This window comes from Triturus cristatus, chromosome 4_1, assembly GCF_964204655.1.
Source record: "Triturus cristatus chromosome 4_1, aTriCri1.1, whole genome shotgun sequence".
Lineage (NCBI taxonomy): Eukaryota > Metazoa > Chordata > Amphibia > Caudata > Salamandridae > Triturus > Triturus cristatus.
The window spans coordinates 464,895,994-464,919,378 of NC_140585.1; the positions used below are offsets into that span (position 1 = coordinate 464,895,994).

The following is a 23,385-nucleotide window of genomic DNA, read 5'->3' on the forward strand; positions in this document are numbered from 1 at the left end:
TCATGGAACGTAGCAGGTCTTAAGAACAAGATGGCCTCCAGGGATTGGGCTACCTTTATTTATAATTATATGATTATTTGCATGCAAGAAACATGGGCATTAGAACCCCAATATAGACCAGGGTATCTTCACTTCGCAATTGCTGCAACTAAAACAAACAAAGGAAGACCCAGGGGGGGACTGACCACTTGGGTAAAACAGGATGATGGATTTACAACCACACAACTAGCAATTGACTCAAGTGATATTCTGGGGATAAAGTTAAATTCTCCCTCATTCGGAGAACTTATTATTCTTAACGTGTACGCTAGGGGAAAGCCGGGAGGGAAATCGTCAGAAGTTGTGGCAGCACTGGGACACCATGTTAGCACGTGGAGGGGAGGTGCTAATATATTAATCTGTGGAGATTTCAACTGCTCCTATGAGCCTCTGGACCATATGGATCTAGAGCTCACTGAGGCAGAGGATATCTGTTGGCAAATCCCCCCCCTCAGTCTACCTCCTATTAAACGGTGGACACAGGCAGCCTTACAACTTAAGACCTTCAGTCTAGAACATGGGTTGAGAGCAGTGAACGGTAGGACACGAGGGGATGAGCGGGGTAATCCAACTTTTAATAATGGACTAAGTACCAGCAGAATTGATTATATTCTGGGCAATCTTGAATCTTGGTCATCAATTCGTGATATGACCGTAATTCATCGTATTGAAAGCGATCACAATCCTCTCAGTCTTGAGCTACAGCTACAGCTTCTCAACGGGCAGGGGTTAATATCAGATGATACTGTAGATGACATTGTCATTGGAAATGATACTCGGCGGGTAAGATGGGCAGAGTGTCTCGGCAAACCCGCAACCATTAGCGAAATGAATGACTTGATTAGTGAAGCAATCATTGAAATACAGGGGCAGCTGGATTATGAGGATTACGGCAGCAGGGTAGTCCACATTCACTCGACCCTTTTTTTTAAACTAAGTAAATATTTTAGTATTCCGAGGAAGGGGAACTCTGGTAAAGGAAAAAGAAAACCAGAGTCATGGTATGATAAAAACTGCAGGTTTGCATACAAATCTTTAGCTGATGCAGTGCGATCCACTGACAGGGAGGCCATTCGGGCGGCAAGGAACCATTATAAATGGACACAAAATGTTGCGAAAAAAGTGTGGGATTATAAATACTGGGAGGAGCTATTGGTAGCCAGTAAGTCCAGAGATATGACGGACTTCTGGCATCTTGTAAGGTGGGGCACGGGAATAGTAAACCAACCCCGGTTAATTATGTCCCGCCAGAACTTTGGGTTAAGCACTTCAAGTCCCAGTTTGCTAACACAAATAACGTCCCAACACCAGCCCAGGACCCCGTTTGCCGTCCCATATCAGCTAATACTTTAGTCTTCACCAAGAAAGATGTTGAATGTGCCCTTAACCTAATACCTAAGGGAAGGGCCCCAGGCCTAGATAAAATTCCTGCAGATTTGTTTCTGCATAGTAAATCAGTCTGGGTCCCTTACATCGAACTACTGGCGAACACTATTGTTGATGGCACAACGGTGCCAGACATATGGCGGGGAGCAGAAATCATACCAATTTTTAAAAAGGGTGACCGTGCCGATCCGGGAAACTACAGACCAATTAGCCTAATAGCCTGTATTCAGAAGGTTGTGGCTAGAATGGTACTTCTCAGGGTCCAGAATTGGATTGAGGACTCGGGAGTTATGTCTACCCTACAGGCTGGTTTTCGACCTCTGACCGGCACGGTAGACCAAGTTTTTAGATTTTCCACAATATATTGGAAATGGGTGGTTCTGGGGGGTGGCACACTTTATGCAGCCTTTGTTGATCTAAAGGCTGCATTTGACCTAGTCCCAAGAGATAGGTTGTGGAGAGCGCTTCATGAACAGGGTATCCCACCAGAACTGCTTGCAGTTTTGATAAAACTACATGAAAACAACTACGCGCAGGTCAGATGGGGTAACTCGAGCCAGGTAACAGACAGATTTCCAACGGAAAGGGGTGTGCGGCAAGGGTGTGTGCTGGCACCCACACTATTCACACTATATATAAATAGAGTTACTGATTATTATAGGGGCTCTACTACTGACGCACCCAAACAGAACGGCATCCCCGTCCCCCTGCTAGTGTTTGTCAATGATACCCTTCTTTTATCCAAGACCCAGGAAGGGCTTCAAAAGGCAATAGACTGTTTTGAAAAATTCTGTTTCGATTATGGCCTCTCTGTTAATGTCTCTAAAACCAAATTTATGACGATGCATAGGCATAGGAACATTAGGGGTAGAGTCTTTATGAATGGTGTACCGTTAGAGCAGACTGATAGCTTTAGCTACCTGGGCATCACTTTGGGCTCTAGGCTACAGTGGAAGCCGCATGTGGCCCACCTAATTTCAAAGCATGTACAACTATCTGGTGCCCTTCTAAGAGAATTTAAGTTGTCAGCCACCAAACCTGTAGCCCCAGTGTTAAAAATTTACGATTCAAAAGTAAGATCTTGCATGTTATATGGAGCGGAACTGTGGGGGTCGTCTGATATAGCAGGTTTACAAAAAGTACACAATAAATTTCTCCGCTGCATAACAGGGCTTCCACATTCCACACCAATTTTACCTCTGCGCTTGGATCTGGGCTGTCAGAGTTTAGAAAACATTTGCAGATTTAGACCAATTGCATATTGGAGAAGACTGTGGGTAACCCCAGAATTGCATCACTATGCGCAAGCATTACTGGAAACGCGCGACATGGACACAGGGGGTAAAATTCTATGGTTTAGAAAGGTCAAAACCCTACTTAAATCTTTAGGTATGAGTGATCTATGGGACAATCCTCAGGAGACACCATTTCCTACCAAACAACAGTTAAAAGAGGCTTACTGGTCTTTCATCTCCCAGGAGGAGTTCAAGTCACACACTGCTCCATCATTTACTAAGGCTTTTTTGGAGCTGAAACACACCCCCGGATATGAGATGTACTGGGATCTGATCACTAAGCCTCATGATAGGAAACTATTCCATCAGTTCAGGGTAGGTACCCTCCCATTGAATACGGTTACCTGTAAATGGGCACATAGTAAAAGCGACTTAATGTGTCCTTTCTGTTTAACTCACCCAGAAACCATAGCTCATGTTCTGTTTATCTGTCCTGAATACAAGGCTCCCCGTCATAAATGGATAAGAACAGTATGCATTCAAAAGGGTAGTACTGCACTGAGAATATTTCAAACTGATTGTTCCGAAACAATAGTGATAGCGACAGCAACATTTTTAAAATGGATGTGGACAATAAGAGTTGGAAAATTGAAAGCTCTCCAGCCGCCCTAAAGTAAACCCAGTATAATTGTGGAACTCTTTTATAGTTTTAGCTTGTTTTTATGGAAGACAGATATTTCTTTTTTTTAGGTCGAGTCGGAATACCATTTAAGTAGTGATCTAAGATCCTGCTGTTTCTGGTTTTCAGTGTTAAATGTTCTGTGTACACGTCAATTGTGTAGCTCCAATGGAAGTATATGATGATGACCTGTGTTTTTTATCTATTCCTCTCTTTGATGTATTTTTATGATGAACTGTGTTTTTATATGTGTCTTTTATGACATTAAGTCGAAATAAAGACTGGAAGAGAAGATGTACATGTTTTACTGAGAATGTCAGACTTCATTCTCACATGACTGAGAAAGATAATGTGAATTTACAGAAAATATGCTCTCAGTTTAGCTTATAGATCACCTTCCAAACCTCTGTGGGAATAGCATGAGAAAATAGTTTTCTCTCAAACATGATTCATGATATCACAGCAGAAGGCTTTTTCACATGGTAAAATCACCTTAGAACACACCACAATTCCTAAAATGAGTATGGTACCATCAACAAACGATTTATAATGTAACTAAAGTCTTAAAACCTTCTATTAACTGCAATGCTTTTTAATGAGGTGCTATCATGTATATTGGTCCCAAGATGGCTGCCAACACTTCTTGGATGAAGTGCTGACAGCCAATCAGATTTCACGATGAGATGTGTGGTTAGGCTCCGCCCAGATATATATGTGATTTTACTTTTGATTTTCTCAGGAACTACTGAACGGATTTACACCATATATGCAAAAGGCACATGCCTGACCTGAGGACTACCTCTTTGCCAAATTTCAAGTAGTTCTGTTCAGCCGTTCGGGCTGTACCTTCGACTAAAAGTCCCATGGGAAAATGCATGGGGAAAACTCGTTTTGGGACCCCCCTTTTTTCTCGGCCCCTGCTTGACGAATCCCCCCGAGACTTTCAGGGTAGGAGCTGAGCGGAGCGCCCCATTAGTTTTGAAAAGTTCACGAAGATAAGTCAACCGGCGCCAAAGTTATTCAAAATAGAATTTTCAGATTTCCTATGGGAACTTGGTCCTAACTATAACTATCTACTGGCGACCGCCAGTAGATAATATATATATTCGCAAAAAAAAAAACAAAGGTTACAGGGACATTATAGTTAGGAATTAGCACTTAAAAAACCTTACAAATACACTGAAAAAAACAATGGCCAGTGACATCACTGTTGAAATGACTGGTGACATCTCAAATAGCATCTCTCCTATGACCACACAGTACTTCCCTACATTTATTACACATGCTTTCTAATTTCACGCATACAATACCAGATTGCTACTCTTCGGTCTGTCCAATCAAATCCTTCTATTCTAGAAAGTTACTCTCTAATTCTGGGAATATTTTGCCTCATGGAGGAGCAGACAGAGAGCCTTATAGTTACACTTTCATCAAAGGTCACCCTCACTGAATCACTTATGGTGCATTCACTGGCCTCCTCCTGATGTCGGGAGGAGGGACTATAGGGTTCTATAGGGTACAACCTGGTCCTGAAGAAAGCCCTGGACCCCGTTTGGGGCCAAAAAAGGGCTGAAACATGTTAACCTGACCATATGTGGACACTAGCACCATAACAGGGCTTTAATTGTCCTCTTTTCTCTTTTTAATCATCCCTCTTCCCTCACAGAATTAAGACTAGCAAGGTTTGGATGGTAGGCGGTAGGGATTTATTTTCTTTGGACACTCCTTTTTCCCTTGGTTCTCTTCTAATGACTTACACAGCCCTGAATGAGGGGCCGGCTCCCCATTAGAGGATGCTTTGGCAAATGCGAGATGGCCAGTGATAAATTCTGATAACCGGGGGGTGTGTGAGGCCATCCCAATTATTTTTTACATATTCTTTGTAAAATCCATAGAATTGGATAAGTTGGGTTGGCCGTTAGTTGAAGCATTGCCCAACATTGATGAGGAAATTCATACACAATAGGGTGTAAGAGTCTAGAATTAGGGCTTGAGTACCCGGGGCGCGTTTGTTTTTGGTGGTTGTTGTATTTATAGGGGAGAGCACAAACGGAACGCCCAAAAACCTCTCTCATTCCCTCGGCCCCAGCACTAGTAGGGCTTATTGTGGTTAAGAGGTCTGTCACTTCCCATACACCCTACTACACACATATTTCGTCTGAGAGAGAGATCTGAAAGAAGAGGCCAGTCGATCTACACACCCTGCTATGCACACCTATCATCTGAGGGAGAGGTCTTGAAGGAGAGGCCAGTTCATTTACACACCCTACTATGCACACCCGACATCTGAGAGAGAAGTCTGAAAGGAGAGACAAGTCCCTCCCCATACACTACTACACACACCCATTATCTGAGAGAGAGAGAGCTCCAAGGAGAGGCCAGTCACTTCCCATACACCTTTCTACACATGCCCATTATCTGAGAGAGAGATCTAAAAGGGAGGCTAATCCATCCACACACCCTACTACACATACCTGTTGTTTGAGAGATTTGTGTGAAAGGAGAGGCCAGTCCCTCCCTACTCACAACTACGCACACCTGTCATTTGAGAGGAAGGACTCAAAGGAGAGACCATGCCATCCACAAATATCCTACTACTCACACCCGTCATCTGAAAGATAGGTCTCAAAGGAGAGGCTAGTCCCTCCAAAGGAGAGACTATACCATCCCACTACCCTACTACCAGGAGTCTCCAACCTTTTCTGACCTGAGAACTAGTTCTGATCAGTGAAAATCATGTTCTACTGAAGGCTAAGCAACTCAAGCATGGTTACGGGACACCCTCACGTCCACTTGCATTGATGCTAACCATAATATCCACAGAACCAGATAAGGTTTGAACAAAATATTTTGACTAGGGGCACTATGACAGGACTGCCATGTGTGTCACTGAAAGTGTGGTCTTTGGGGATGTATGAACATATATGCGCATGAATGAGATAAAGGTATATGGGTGACTGAGAGTCTATGTCGTATGTACTTGTGGCACTGGAATGCCTTTGATCATATGTGGCACTGTTACATGTATAATCCAAAAATATTACGATTTTTTTAAATGGGAGAAATTGAAAGTGCGGATAACGTTCTGCTTACATGATCATGATTCTGAAACTTTTTCTGTACTTTCAATCTCTCCCCGCTTAAAAGATTTGGCTGTATATTTCAGTTATAACTATAGCACCATGTCTTCCAGCCACTGGTAGCATGATGCTGACTGTGTCTGAATGCAATACTTTGAATGGGGGGGAAATTAAAATGAAGTGTTAACTTTATGCTTATATGGATTCCATAAAACTCATCATTTAAATTGTATCCCATTTTCAAGTGTCACCTTTACAAACGCTAGACATCTTGTGGCCTGCAGACAAGGTGACATACATATAACACTATTTGGTTAAATGTGAGGAATTTAAAGTGAAGAAACCTGCTTCATAAAACATTAAGACATAATTAGCTCAGTTGAAAGTGGAGACTTTTTTTCATTAATAAATATGGCATAGTACCTACTGGCCAATGGGAGCAAGAGGTCTGCTGTTTGTAAATGCAACACTTTGAAATGGGAGAAAATTAAAATGAAGAGTTAACCTATAAGGTAGCGTTTCATTTTTAATGTTCTACCATTTAAGCATTTAGAAACATCATTTTGTTCTCACGCTCTAATATTGATTTAAAAATGACATATTTAAGAGTTAAATACATAAGTGCTTCACTTCTTCACTTGTGTATCCCAGCCTGGGTCATAAATCTGACTCAGCAAAGCTCATTTGCAGGCCCTAATATCTACAGCCTGATGAGAATAATGTAAACTAAACACAGCCTTCACTTAACTTTTTTTTAAAAATGTGACACTGGGCTTTTAAAAAAATTACTTAAGGCTGTGAGATATTCTGTAAGTGTCAGCGGCCTACTTGTATCTCACAATCGATTCGTTGGAGACACCTGTCCTACTAGGCACACCTGTTATCTGAGAAAGAGGTCTAAAAGGAGAGGTTAGTCCCTCCCCATACCCTAGTAAGTACACCTGTCATCTGAGAGAGAGATCTCAAAATAGAGGCCTGTCCCTCCCCACTCACTACAATGCTCACCTATCATTTGAGAGAGAGGTCTCAAAAGAGACGACTGTCACCTAATATACATCTATTTGGTACCCTTCTCTGGAGCTCGCGAGAGTCTCACAAGAGAACTTAAGCAGGGGAAAAAAGGGAAACAGTGCAAACAACATAGATGATAAAAGTAAAAAGCTAAAATAATGTCTGAACACCAGAATTATTATAAAGTCATTCTACCATACATAAACTCCCCCCCAAAAATTCTTTAAAAACAATTCCTAGAAATTCACATAAAAACAAAGGTTAAGGCAACGTTATAGCTAGGTGTAATAAAAATATCTGTTTTCCTTTAAAAAAAACAGAATTTCACTGAAAATAACAAAGATTAAAGTGAAGTTATAGTTAAGTAATTTGTAAAACAAAATACAAGAATTCACCAAGTTATAGCTAGCAGCATTAACTATAACAATTGCTCCCATGATGCACTGCTGATGGCCTCACATATGACATCACTCATGACATGTTCTGTGACATCATTTATGACATAACTGATGACAAAACTAATGACATCTTTGATGACATCTTTGATAATATCACTGATGACATCACTGAAGACATCACCCAAGCTTGGTTTTCCCACATATTGCTGTATATATTGCTATGGGTTTACACGTAGAATAGATCACATTAACAATCAACCACAGATATGTGGCAAACCCTCATTGAGCACGGTGTTCAATCTGTAAAGTGTTCAGAGAAAGCCAAAATAGTGAATGCCAATTCCAAAAAAATGCCCTACTACAAACAGGTCAAAACCCTGACACACAGAGAACATACATTAAGAAAGGTTGATGTCAGTAGAAAACTGAGTACTGTAAACAATGGAGAGAATTCATTGCTACCACAGTATTTGCAAACTGTGAAACTCTCAAGAGAAATACACCATAGAGTACTCAAAAGAATCTACTAAGCTCAGTGCACATTCTATTCAACAGGAGTAAAAACATCCAAAATCTAAGAAAGCGCTAAAGATCATACTACCTGCACCTGTCATCCATCCCACCCCATCCACAAAGGCCTGAACTACGTTTTTGAGTGGAGGAGGGTGTGTGACTCCCAAACCCGAGCACTTCTTTTGACCACATGGGCCCCATCCCCCAGGTCCTGGAGTGTTTTTTAGGGGAGGTGGTGTGCAGCCCCCTCCCCTGGCTATAATCGGCCTCAGGGACCCCATTTTCCAGGGCTTCTAAACTAATTAAAAGAGAGGGGGCTGCACAGACCCCCACCCCATACTTTCTATGGCACCAGAGTCGCCATCCCCTGGGCCGGCTCACTAGCTATGTCCCTGAGAGGCCCCTTCCAGGACATTGTGGAAATTGTGTGTTGCTCCTGCCTGGTAGAAGCATTTTCCAAACTTACACCAAACTTACCCTGCGGGCGGTAGCTTTGAAAATGTTCCCGCTGAAGCTCCATTTGGCTAGGAGCAGACTTTTTATCTGATTCCCTGTTTCCCTGCCCAAACTGATGTGGACAGGGAAACAGATCAAGATATTGCTTCTTCACCGAGAAAGCATGAATAACTGCTCCTTATGGGCGGGAGCAATGCTGGTACTTGCAGGATTCCAGTAGCTGGCTGGGGTTACAGGGGCCCAGGGATTCTCCCTGTTCCACCGGGGCACCCACCTTTAACTGAGTCCTACTACAAGGAGGTCTTCTTGGCCGCCAAGGTCTCTCTGGAACCAAAGGGACTTTATCCACCAACTGGTAGTGTGCTGAGTGGCACGTTTGCAGAGTGATGGAGAAAGGGGGTGTGGCCTTTGACTTCTCAGCAATCCTGCTGTGTGGGACTTACTGGAGGTTACAAGAGGGGTGGGGTGCCCCCAGGGACGTCCTTGGGGGCCAATTACACCTCCTATTACCTCCAGTGAGTCCCATACAGCAGGATTGATGAGATTGGATAGCAGGCCACACCCCCTTTCTACACAACTCTGCAAACACACCTCCTGACTCACTGCTAGTAGGGGGAGGAAGTCCCCTTGGCTACTGAGGGTCCTTGAGGGCCAACTACCCCTCCTGTTACCTCCAGCAAGTCCCACACAGTAGGTTTGCTGAGAGGTTTTTGGTGGTCACGCCCTCCTTATCCTCCACTCTGCAAACGTGCCACCTGGTGACCTTCTATTTGGGGCATGAAGAGGAAGTGAAGTGCTTAAAAATCATATTGTCACTACCAGGCTCAGCAATGATCCAGGCCATTATAATTGAGCTAGGGACAACATCATGGAGCATACATACTCAAGTGACTTTCTGGAAATGCCAGTACCCTGGTGCAGTACAGAAGGTCTCACAATGGTGCAGAAAGGAGATTCAGTCTAGTAGCTTAAAATGGGCTAAGGGGACTAGTAAGAAACTGCTTATGGTTGGTGAGAACCTAAAGGTGAGAATCTGTCAACAATCACTGCATGCAGAATTTACTAACAGCGCACTCAGATCCCAAGGGCAGGAATTGTCTAGAAGTGTAGATATGGAGTATCTGAGAAGAAAAAAATAAGTACAATGTATGAGGTCCCGTGGTTGAATGAAGCCTGGTATCCTTATCTGGACACATTACCCAACTATTGGCTTAGATGTGAAATCTTAAGATTAAGAATTGGCATTAATCCTTGGCGGACAAATGAGACAATAAAAGCAGAAATGATTCAGTCTGATGGAAACTGTAAATGTAGGTTGGGAACAAAAAGCGATATTTTGCACATATTGGTAGATTGTGTTTCAGTTTTAGCCCAGCATAAATTATTCCTACACCCAATCTTTTTAAAATATAAAATGAGGTCACGGGATCAGGCAGTAGCCCTACCTACAGATATGCCTAATCTTGAGATTGCAATTGCAATCGGAAACTATATGAAAGCAATAAAAATTCTCTTTAGGGAGAAACTGAAGGTGTTTTAGTGATTTTAAAAGTTGAATCATATTAATATGTATTTTTCTTTTTCTTTCGATTAATATAAATTTAAATAATGTGAATTTTATTAGTTTTAGGGGGTTACATTGAATATATTAATTAATTATGTTACTGTGTCACCCTGTGTGGGGTATTTGTGCCGTTACCTTTCTGCCTATAGGTCATTAATTTGAAAGGAACTGGTGAAGAATCTGTATTGATTTATTATTTATAACTGGGTTTTTATCATTGTTTGAAGACTATGGTCTAAATAAACATTGCTTTTGACTTGACTTGACCCTTGGGTCTTGAGTATCCTTGGGGGCCAACTAGCCCTTGTGTTCCCTACAGTAAGCCCCACACAGCTGGAATGCTGAGAGGTGATCAGAGACCTAACCCCGTTCTCCACCACTCTGCAAATGCGCCTCCTGGCACACTGCTGCATGGGGATGAAGTCCCCTTTACTCCTGAGGCCCTCAGGAGGCAAGGAGACCTCATCCCCCCACCAGCAGTGCACCGAGAGGCACATTTGCAGAATGGTGGAGAAAGGGGCGTGACCTGCAACCACCTCTCAGCAATCCCACTATGTGGGGCTTACTAGTAGGAGCATTTTCCAAATTTACCCTGCGGGCGGGAGCTTTGAAAATGCTCCTGCCGAAGCTCCTGCCGGCTAGGAGCAGACTTTGATCTGATTCCCTGTTTCCCTGCCCGAACTGATGTGGACAGTGAAACGGATCAAGAAGGAGACTGAAGGCCCCTGCGAATCCAGACGGCTCCTGACTCCTGCGGGAACCAGCATTGGTTTTTACACCCAGCGAGCTGCTAACATGCAGCTCCCTGCATGTAAAAAGCAAAGGGTGCTCTCGCTTGTTCAAAGCAGAGCACATTGTTTGCTATGGGATGGCGGGAGCAATGCTAACTGGGCATTGAAATACTATAATGCCACCCTATGATTCTGAAAGTAGACAATATTTTATGTGCACAGATTTAATAAAAGTTCAGTTGGACCACGTGCACAACTCATAAACATATTTCATAGAGGTCACTAAATCCTTGGCAAAATACATTTAGCTATGACTGACACAACCTAGCAATACCGCATTTTGATCACAGTTCCAATTTAGTGAGGAAATTGCGAACTGAAAGGAGAAAATGTAACTGCATTACATCAGTAGGATTTGAAATATGATAATTTCCAACATCATAAACTGGGAAATTAGTAAATGCTCACAGAACGTTTCAGGACTTCAAGTAGCTTTCTGAAATTGAGAGAAAATCTTTGGCGTGAAAGTAAAGCTGTAATTTGCTCTTTATTTTTATCTGTTCTCTGAGTTTGTGAGGTGGAAAAGAAAAAAAGTAATTATTTTTGTCTAATGCTTCAGAAGGAAATAGAATACTTACAAGCAGGAGTAACCAATGCTTCAGCCAAACCAAGCAAGATGTACTGAGGAGCCAGCTGGAAGCAAGGCATTGAGGAGACTAGCAGCACCTTGCCAGAGAGTGTCTGCTCAACTTGTGGGAACGTCTTCCTGTGGATTTCGAAGAACCCAGCTACCACCATTGAAAGGGCAGCGCAAAGATGACCTAAAACTGGGAAAAAGAAAAGAAAATGCTAAAAAGGTAACAGTATGAGAATGTGTTGTTTCGAATGATATCATTCCACACTCAAATGAACTGCTGGAATTTGCAGAAACGCACCATGCCAAATATTTGATATTGATACCTCCAAAGCATAATTCATATGCAAATGCTATTTTTAGTTAAACGAACCCGAAGATTTCCTTTCCTTTGTATATTAACTGCTTAGTTGTATTGAGGGAGGGGCGCATTGTTTTTGTTGATATGAGAGAAATTTGGAACCAGCTGGGTGCAACAAATGTTTGGAGAGGACCACTAAGGAATCTGGTGCTCTGAACAGTGGCGTAGCAAGGGATTCATGAGCCATAATCTAAGCAAGGCAAATGAACACCCCCTGCAGTTGATAGTAAAAGGCTATCATGATTGCGGTGCCCGGGCCCGTTAGATTCCTTAGTCCTGGTGCTGCTGCACTTGCTGTAACATTGATACCTACACTCCTGTAGATGGTGGCATACAACATACTGAAGACAATGCAGCAGTATTGAATGAGCAGGTTTACCGACAACCATTGGGGGAAAATGAGGCAGATGTCTGCCCAGTACTGTACCACAATCCCCACCTCAAGACTTGTAACGGGTAGCTAACACTGTTCGCATCTTAGATCCCCATACAACCTAGCTTATTTTGTTCTTTGCCTAATCTCCAAACGCCTTAACTTCATCTCTACTCCATCCATCTCACTCCTGGGAGTAGATAACCTTATCTTCAGTCTAAAAACGGATAGCGGGGCCTTAACTCTCCTTCTTCTTTATCGCCCCCCCAACCGATGCCTTCCTTCGCGGCCACCCTGACCGATCAGTTGATCAACCTTCTCACTTCTCACCCCAGATTCGCCCTTTTCGGCGACCTTAATTACTGGTTTAATGACATCAACGCTGGGCCCCACGCCTTGGAGGTCTTCGAGGCTCTCACTAGCCTCAACCTGTCTCAACAAATCACCTCGCCTACACATATTAAGGGCCACATTCTAGACCAAATATGGACCCAAAACCTAACTCTTTCTCCCCCCTCCGTCTCACCCTGTACTTGGTCAGACCACCACTTAATAGATACCACCCTTACGATCAGTGGCAATCCCCCCACCCCACTGATGGCCGGTGGTCTATCTCGCAAATGGAACGTCTATGACTCCGAAGGATTTCTTGCGACTATCTCAGACACCCGCCCTGCCCTCGTTTCGCGAACCAACATTGACAAATTAGAAAGTGACATATGCTTCTGGCTGCAGTCAGCCAGTGACCAATTTGCCCCCTTAATCAAATTTCCCCCGACCAGACACCACAACTCCCACCATTGGTTCTCGGACGACCTCAAAAAACTTAAACTGAAGGTACGTCAGCTAGCAAGGGCATGGAGACGCAAGTACTCCATACCAGCCAGATCACAATACACCTCAGCCCGCAGAGACTACAAAATCGCAATACTTTCAGCCAAATCAAACCACTTTTCGGACCGAATCTCTTCTTCGGACAACAAATCTAAAGACATTTTTAAAATCATGAACGAACTGACATCTGACGACAGAACCCTCCCAGGCCAAACCCCCACCCAAGAAACTTGTGACCCTCTCAACCTCTTCTTCGTTGAAAAAATTAATAAAATCAAGGCATTGATCTCCACCGTCCCTCAGATCACCACTCCGGAAACTCCCCTTAACAACCCTTCCGCCTTCACCGAATTCCCCCCCATCAACTCTATTTCCCTAGTACAGCTTGCGTCCCGGATAAAATCAGGTTCCCCGAACGATGACTGCCCACCCTCAATCCTACGAAGTGTATGTCATTCCTTACCTGAATGCATCCTACCTCTCTTGAATGGCTCGCTCAGCACAGGTACTGTTCCCAGTTCCTTCAAAGAGGCCATCCTAGTCCGGCTACTTAAAAAACCTGGCGCGGACTCAGCGGAACTCTCCAACTATCGCCCCATATCGCTTCTGCCCTATTTCTCAAAACTTCTCGAAGCACATGTCACTAGATGCCTCTCCAACTTTATTGAGACCTTTTGCTACCTGGAGCCTAATCAGGCCGGCTTCAGGCCTTCATTTTCTACTGAAGCCGTCATCTTAGCTGTTCTCGACACGCTGAGGAGAAATGCCGACTCAGGGACCCCCAGGCCCTCGTTCTCCTGGACCTTTCGGCCGCGTTCGACATGGTTGACCATAACATCTTGCTCAACCGTGTCGAACAGGCTGGCATCCAGGAACCCCGCCCTCAGCTGGATCCGGTCTTTCTTGTCTGGTAGAACCCAAGCCGTCCGGCTGGGCCCCTACACAGCACTCAAGACCCCCACAACCTGCGGAGTTCCCCAGGGCTCCTCCCTGTCACCTTTACTGTTCAATCTATACCTTCGGCCCTTACTCCACTCACTCCGTAACTGGGACATCACAGTTTATATCTATGCCGACGATCTGCAGATCATCTTTCCACTCAACTCCCCCAATGCGATAGATAACTTTCACTCCGTTATGCTCCACATCCAAGATTGGATGAATTCCAACCAATTGAAGCTGAACCCCGGGAAAACCGAGCTTCTTCTCCCGGGCTCCAGCCCCTCTTTCTGGGGAACCCAGTTCTGGCCCACTGAACTGGGCCTCCCACCGACCCCTTCGATCTCTGTAAAAAGTCTCGGCGTGACTATCGACGCCGAACTCTCTCTCCGACCTCATGTCGGCTCCGTGATTTCATCCTGTTCCTTCCAACTCAGAAAGATCCGGAAGGTCAGTCACCTGCTCCCCCCACTTGCTCTGATTCAAGTAATCATATCTCTTGTGCTCTCCCGCTTGGACTTTTCCAACTGCATCTACCACGGACTTCCCACAACCCTTCTCCACCGCCTTCAGGTGGTCCAAAACCAGGCAGCTCGTATCATCTTCAAATCTCCAAAATGGCAATCTGCCAAACCTCTGATGCATAAACTACATTGGCTGCCCATAGAACAGAGGGTGGCCTTCAAGTTGGGCTGCCTCACGTTCAAAGCCCTCCACTGCCCCAGCCCTGCTTTTCTGACTTCCCTCATCACTCCCTACTGTCCAAATCGCGATCTTCGCTCTGCTCATCTTAAATCACTTGTCATACCCAAAACCAGAACCAACAAATTTGGCGGACGAAGGTTCGCCCTTTTGGCACCGAAGTTCTGGAACTCCCTTCCCCTGATCATCAAATCGAGCAGCTCCCTCCTTCATTTTAGGAAGCTGCTCAAAACCTTTATCTTTCCCCCACCCTGCTAACCGTGCATTAACCCCAGATTGTGTATCACCTTTGTCCTATAGCGCCAGGAAACCCATGGTGTCAGTGCGCTCTACAAATTTCATTTAATAATAATAATAATAATAATAATGAAAGCATTTTTTCCTCTCAAAATGTGAAAATGGTTACTTTTATTGTTAGTGAGCAAGTGTTTATTTTTTCAGCATTTTTGTAAAGTGACTATACATGTTGACTCATGGCTACTTTTGAGCTTGAGTTCTTCCCGAACACATTTTCCAATCACCTTTAAATTGCACTGGCAATTTAATGTTTTTAAAAGTCCAGTTTGGCTATTTTATTCCAAAGACTGTTGATCGAGACCACAGCCAACTCTGTTGTTTTGCATGTTTTGTCGAAAAAATAATATTTTGAGAGCCTGTGCCTTTTAAACATTCCTGTATCATTATATAAGGTATAAAGTAATCCCTGCCGTACATTATAAGCATATTGCAAGTCACCGAGGAGTTCCATTACCTTACAGAGAAACGAGGCCAAAGGCTGAGTTCCTTTATAAACGTATGGAATTCTGAGGCGACTTGCAATATACTATCATGTACACCAGGGGGTACTTTATCCCATATAATACATGACCTATGTAAACATTATATGACAAGAAACATAATGTTTATTACTGAAAACTCAAATAATATAATATGATATATTTTCCAATGTTAAATGACAATAGATAAGAAATTAGTAGTCCTAAATGATCCTAAGTATCAAATGAAATATATTTTTAAAACACTTGTAAAAGAATATAAACAAATACAATATTCACCGTAACCATATTATAGCCAGAGTGTCAGTACACCGAAAAGGTACATGAAAGCAATTAAACAAATTAAAGAAAAGTAATGTATTTTCGAATCATTCATTAATCATTAATCTACAGTATGTATTGAATAAAAACATAATTTCCTGTGTATGGGGCACCATTGCCCACAACTACTCACATAGACATACATTTGAACTCATACTCTGTTAATAGAAGGCCTTATTTATGAGAAGTGATGCATTGCTGCGTGTAAACAGTAATGCGTCACCTCTCAGTGTGCCCTCCTTACGGCATGATGGATACGTCATATTTACTGTATGACGCATCATGTCGCAAGAAATGACAGATACAGTAGTATTTCTGACGTATCTGTCGGTGCAAAAGTGACGCATTACTGGGGTGTGTATAAAAACAGACGCAACTCAAGCAATGTGTCCTTTCACATGGGGCAGGCCTGCATCACCCTTACGCCTGCTGTGAGGCAGGCATAAGAAATTGACGTAATGGCATCCTAGAAGTGGCGCACTGAATCTTATAGATTTCAACGCACCACTTTTACGAGGCTTTTTACGGTGGAACGCCGAGCCTGCATGCATTTTACCTGGCGCAGGTATAATGTGGTACAGGGGTTTACAAAGTGACGCATCTCCATGGATGCGTCACTTTGTATATAGGGCCCAACACGGTGTGTTTGTTACGCCGCCAGTGAGTCACAAAACGTTATGCAACGGCGGTGTAAAAGTGATACAAGGCTCATAAATAAGCCCCTGAGTTTTGGAAAAATGGCCCTCGCAACATTTCTTTTCTCCATTCTTCATTATTTGGCGCATGCAAAGTTCTCAGTTTACTAAACATGCACATGCTTACTGCTGCTAAATAAGTGAAAATCCATAGTTTCCTATGCATATTAATATGTCCTACTAGAGAACTCTTGAAGATTGCCAAGCATTGGCTCTCTTGCAGATTGAGAGCCAGTGATTATCAGTCGATATTCTTTCTAACAATGTAAGCAATATTAAAATGTAAGTAATATTACGTTAATTTGGTTTGATGACAACTGACACATTCAGTTCAGTATCTGGTTGAAGACACATTTTAAATAATTGCTCAGGGAAAAAATGCCCTTTATGATGGATTTTAAAATAGCTATACTTTATTCTGCTTCTCTAAGCAATTTGCCTCGGTTCTCTAATATCAACTTGTTTCTACATTAGTAGTAAATAACCATTGTGGTTGGTAAACTTTTGAGTATCATAGTTGTTGGCTTGTTGCTTAATATGCTTTGACAAGACATTTGCTCTAGGTTTCAGGAGCATTGATAAATAAAAGGAAGAGACCTATGATCAGTGCAGCCGTCTTTGTTTGGTTTAGGATATTAGCACAATTCTGAAACAATCGGGTGCATTTTAACTTCAAAATAGCGCAAAGGTTACTTCCCAATCTACCAAGTGTATGAGAAGCTACTCCTGCAGTCTACTATCATTTTTCCCTGATGAAAACAGTGTTTATTCACATCATTTTGAGCATGTAGGAAAATAGGTCCTAACTCATTTAACCCCCTAGATGTTTTGCTTTTGAATCACAGGTCTGCTGGACTTTTACGGTGAGTGAGTCTTACTAACTGAGCCTCACTCATTGTAAACTTTGCAGCACTAATTATGGTAAGAGGGTCTGGGTTGGCTGCACATGCGCACGTGTGCACACATGAGCAGGTTGAGGGAGTGGGACTACCGCCCAGCTAGGCCCTGTATTTGCACATAGGTCGCCTGTTGCAGAAAGGACCCTTCAGGGATAGTTAATGACCTGGTATAGGCCTTATTATGTGAGGGGATTCATGCCATGAGGGCCTGTAGTGCTTAACTGAAACAAGTATGTGCTTACTTAGTGGTACATTATGGGCAATATCTGAACCATAGTATAGTTTTGCCGCAGTTAGGCCTAGAGACTAATGCGACACACTGATTGAATTGTAAAAATAGATCCCAAGTGCAGAATCAATGTCACCTCCTATTTTGATTCCAGGCTTTTTTTCCCCCTGTTGGGAAAAGTAAATTCCTCTGCTGGTCAGATGAAAGATCAATGGTCGCCCCATATCCCCACATAGGCCTCCCCAGCAAAGTAGTGCTTGTACCTGTTCCACCACAAAAACCATAGGAGAAAGGCCAGACCTTTGGAGCCAATTACAGGCCTACAGGTAGGGTTTGGTCCCCCAGAGAAGATCTTACCACAAACCATTTCAAGTCACCATCTTGAAATGTGGCATGGCACAGGAGGGTTGGGAGTGACGTGGAGTGATACTGTGTCATCCCAGAATTGAACTGGAACTGCTGAGTACTGAACCTGCAGAAGGGTTACCTCATAGTAAAGTTTCCCTCTGACTTTGGTTATCACAAGAGTGCCCTTTAAGTGGCCACAAAGGCATTGGGACCAAAAAGGCACAGGCAGGGGAGGATATTCTGTCTGTTCTGCCTAGGGGACTGCTGGGTGTCACTGGAAGGGATCCCAGGCTGAGGTGAACACCAGGCTCTAGACAGAGTACAGGTCCCGAGCATAAAGCTAAAGTGCAGAAAGAGCACACTCTTAAATTATTAACATCAACTCTCCTGGTGCCTAGGGCCTGGCATCAGGAGTAGAATTAACCTAAGATCATGTGAATAAGCCCAATTGAGGCTCAGAAAAAACAGGAGGAAATTTACTCTCCAGGGGGAATGGCAGGTAATAGATGTTCAAATACTAATCTTCTAGAGCTTGACAAACTCCCTGGGAAGACCCATGGCCCCAGACTAGAAAAGGGCCAAGGGGGAGCATATGGTGCCCCCTCCTTTTCCTGTTCATTGTTCTCATGAACCACTGCAAACAATGATGCTGACTTTGTTTCAAAAGAAACAAAGAGAAAGAACAAGGTATGAGTGCCACCATGTTCTCATCTCATCAATCCCCATGCGCCCCCATCTCCCTGAGGACCAAGGATGTAGAAGATCAGGTTGGGTGTTCTTCCACCCCCATGCTCAAGAGGAAGTTGGCTCCTGCATTGCACCCAGGAATGGTTTCAAGCACATGGGGAGTCAGGAGGGGTTGTGAGGCTCCTGGGGCTACCGGTAGCCCCTAATGAAGTTGCAGTTGGGTGCTCAATTGGGGCGGACACCCATATTTTAAAAAGAAAATATATTATTTTGCTGTGTGTAGGCCGCTGAACAAATACCACAGAAGGCAAAGGGTGTGCCCCATTACAAAATCAGTGCATTTATCTTTGATGGTGCCCCTGACTGGGCAGGGGCACTTTCAATAGTTTTCTTAAGTTTTGCGGGGCTACCAGAAGTGCAGAATCCCCCATAAAATGACCACAAAGAGCCCCACAAGCATCTCCCCAAGTCTCCCTGGGGCCTATATTGATGCCCAAAGTAGAAATGTTTACGTTTTTCAGGTGTCCTGGAACTTAGGATTTTGCCAAAAGAATCTTGAGTGCAGGCATCCTTGTTGGTGGGTTCTAAGGCCGAATAGCAGAATTTACAAAAATAAAAGGAAGTCTTATGCAGATAGTTTATTGTAAATTGTAATGCTTTATTGACATTGACAAAATTAACAGTGAAATATTACATGTTTAATAAAGGTCTCTGAAACATTTTGAAATGCTTTATTTTTAATGCCAAAATTAACAGTGACTTTTTATATGTTTTACAGAAGATCATTGAAATGTTTGAGATGCTTTATTGACACTCATAAAGTTAACAGTGACCTAAAGAATGTCATTGAAACATTGTATCATCCTTAGAGATTTTAATCAAGTTGCATTTGTTTATTGTGTTAATGTGCTGACACTCTGATAACATCAATAAAGCTGCTTTTTTATAACTACACCCCATTAAATTATGTATACATGGGGAGATATCATCGACTTAAGGCTCGGGGCTTGCTAGGGGTGTGAAATGTTAGGAGGATGTCACCATAGGTGTGTTTACCCTTCTTGTATATATTTATAAATTAAAGCATTGTATTAATTATTGTTTATGTATTGAAGAACTTTTCCTTTTTACAAGTAAAAACACTGACTGGTCAATGATATATTGGGTGCCTGCAGAGTGAGGTAATACCTCACAACTCCATTTGAAGAAAAATTTCCAATTTTATTGAACTTTTCAACAAGTTTCAAAAATAGACTTGAAAAGGTAAGGAAGTCATAGATTGCTACAACAGCATACATACCTTTGGTACACTTCAAATAGGACAAATCAGACTTATGACAAAATAAATTAGACAAAACTTAGAAAATGCATACATGCAATGTATGTGAGCCATAAAGATCAACCCACATGTACCTTAGTAAGTTCCCTCACCTTAGGAATATGCATATGCACATGGAATTAACCAAAGGTGACACTTTCACATGATGCATGATGTAGTGATCTTAAACCCTCTTTTGGGAAACACAGCTCTGGCTTACAACATTGAAAATGGCATTTCTCACAATGTTATAGCTCTGTTAGTGCTAATATTATACAGAAATAGATGCATGTAATAGTCCATAAAATCATTACTATAAGTCCAAACGTGTATATATGAGTGACATGTGACACAGAGCAGGACCTTGTTTCTGCAATTCATGTATATATACATAGTTCATGCTGAACCAGTATAACTTGATTCCTTCCTAGCTGAACTAAGACCAGAAACTGATGCCCTCATTATATCTTGGCCACAAATGGATGTGATAATTACTGCACGCATTAAAAATAGGTGTTCAATATTTATGGGGTGTGATAATTATCGCCTATCACAAGTTTTTAGGGAATAACATTTACATTTTGGTAGTCCAGCACAAGAATCCACATGTTCTAATATTACCAGCAATCTCTTGGGCCGGTTGCTATTCCCATTCCGGCCCTGCACCCTCTCCTGCCTCCAACCATCTATCCTGCACCTATCACCCCATTTCTATTTACCTCCTGCTCACAGCATATGGTAAATGGAAGCAGATTTGTACCTGGAATGGGGATACCACATCTGTGCCGGCTAGCATCTACGGGGAACTTGATGGGCGGGAACGCAAATAAAATTTAAAAATAAATTAAATCAAACACTTACCAAGTCCTCCACACCAGACCTTTTCTTTCTTCAACTGCAGCCTGACCATCAGGAAACTCTCTTGACCAATCATGGTACTACTCTCATGCAGCATGAGAGCAGCACCCTGACTGAACGCAGCGGCCTCACACGGTGCTCCACAGCTCTCTGGAGGCCTGCACTGACTCTAACCCAGGTGGGATAGACATGTTTAAAGAGCATATGTGTGGCTGGCCATCATAAGACGGCTGGCCAAGAACACATGCACACTTTAAACAGTGCACATGCAGCCCACCCTCCTCCTTGCTGCTGTCACTCAGCAAGCCCTGCCCCATCCTGATGCTCTGTTCAGGACAGAAACAAATAGTAATAAATTACCTTTTCATTTTTCATTTGGGAGTGATTTAAGTGGTGCGACGCTCCTCCGCTCCAACAGAGGAGCCACCCCTGAACCACATGAGGAATTGTACATGGTAATTCTGGGTTGCACATTATTCCACATTCTGATGGTAAATACTCATAATAGTCAGATTTATTTGGAGATACTGACTGGAAATTTAATTTTCAATGACAATGCATCCCAGCCTGTGAATCAGACACCTTATAGTTGGGCCATTTACTTTGTAGGTGGCAATGCTTGCATTTTTGCCAGATGATGATAAACAACCTAATCACAAGCATTAAGCAAAGCATAACTATTGGACGTTTGCATTTACATACTGGATTATGAACAGGCAATCTTACCAGTGTAACCAGATACCCTACTGAAATGTCCTGAGTGACCCAGGACTCAGTGAAAATTTCGCTATTCACTCCAGATGTCTCCCGCATAACATGTAGGGCTGGAAACATCATGCAACTGCCTGGTATGTATTTAAACCATAATGTTTCTACATTCAATCACCATTGTCATTGTTGTCATGGCAACTAATACAACATTCTACTACAGACCCCAACACATCTTTCCCCTTTCAAATAAACACTTAAGAAGAATCTGAAAGAATCATATAAAAAAAACATAAAAACACTAATACCTAAGATAAAGAAAATAGCAATAATAGATACCAGCAAGTTTATTCATAGTCCTTGAACTTTGCAGGTGGCCTTATTTCCTCTTCCCATCTAAGGATCCTTTCACCCACAGCAACAGATACAAGTTTTCTCTGGCTGGTAAGAAAGTTTTTTCTTCCTCTTTGTTTGAACAATTCCTCTTTGTTCCACCATTTCCCATCACTTAGTTTCACGACCAGATACTTGCCACCAAGAATTTACTTTGGACTGAAAAACTTTGACTGACCTTTAAGTATTAAACTCTAACTTTGAAATCCATCTGTTGTCTTCCCCTTGTCAGCCTCTTTGCTAACATAATTTCTCTGAGCTTTTTCACAACTGATCTTCACCTGCTCACGTTTCTCTTCAGATACAGTCAAATCACACATACAAGGTCTCACTAACTTGGTCACAGCTAACCTACCCTTTAATGCAAAAGGGGACACATTTGGTGTTGCATTAGGTGTGGTGCGAATTGCCCACATTAAATCTAAGGGCTCTATTCTCCAATACTGACCATTAGCCAAAGATAGCTAAATGTTGTCCATAATGACTCTGTTCCACCAAATGATTGCTGCACGGATGGTATAAAAAGGTTGTTATGTGTTTTAAACCCCAATTAGACATGCATTATGGAATTCCTTTGACACAAACTGCACCCTGTTATCAATAAACAGCTTTACAGGGGCACCCTCTCTCAAAAACAAAGACTGTAAGAACCCCATCAATTCTCAGTATTAGCTGATCGAACAAACTACACTTCAGGCCACCATGATCCATAATGCATCAGCACCAAACCATATCTATTCCGTTCATCCAATACATGCATTGATCCTATGATATCTAAACCCAGCTTGTACCAAGGTTTCTCTGGAACAGGTATGGCTTCCACTGGACAGGGAAAACTAACCAGTGATTTGTCACTCACTGCACATGCCACACACTCTCTCACATATATCTCCACACATCTGTCCACACCAGGCCACCAAAATGTTACGCTAATCCGCCTTCTCATGGCCCTCATTCCCGCATGTCCTTCATGTGCCAGAGTAAGCACTTTGCTTTGCAATCCACATGGAACAACTAACAAATCTATTCTCCTTACTACTCCCTCCTTAACACTCAACTGTAAGAACACATGCTTAAAAGCAACCACATCCTCACTGGCGCCTTCAGACACCCAACCTTTGCTCAACATTTAGGCAATGTCTTGCAACACTTTATCTTGCTGCGATGCATCCATCAAATCCACCTCCAATATATATCCATATTCACAACCCAGCAACG

General features: G+C 42.8%; 1 protein-coding gene across 1 annotated transcript in view; it reads right to left on the reverse strand.

Annotated features, from left to right (window-relative positions):
• SLC15A5 (solute carrier family 15 member 5) overlaps positions 1-23,385 on the reverse strand; it is a 374,719-nt gene that overhangs the window by 39,952 nt on the left and 311,382 nt on the right. The window contains exon 6 of the mRNA XM_085650569.1: positions 11,731-11,919. Coding sequence (XP_085506695.1) covers positions 11,731-11,919 — 189 coding nt within the window. The remainder of the gene's footprint in view (positions 1-11,730; positions 11,920-23,385) is intronic.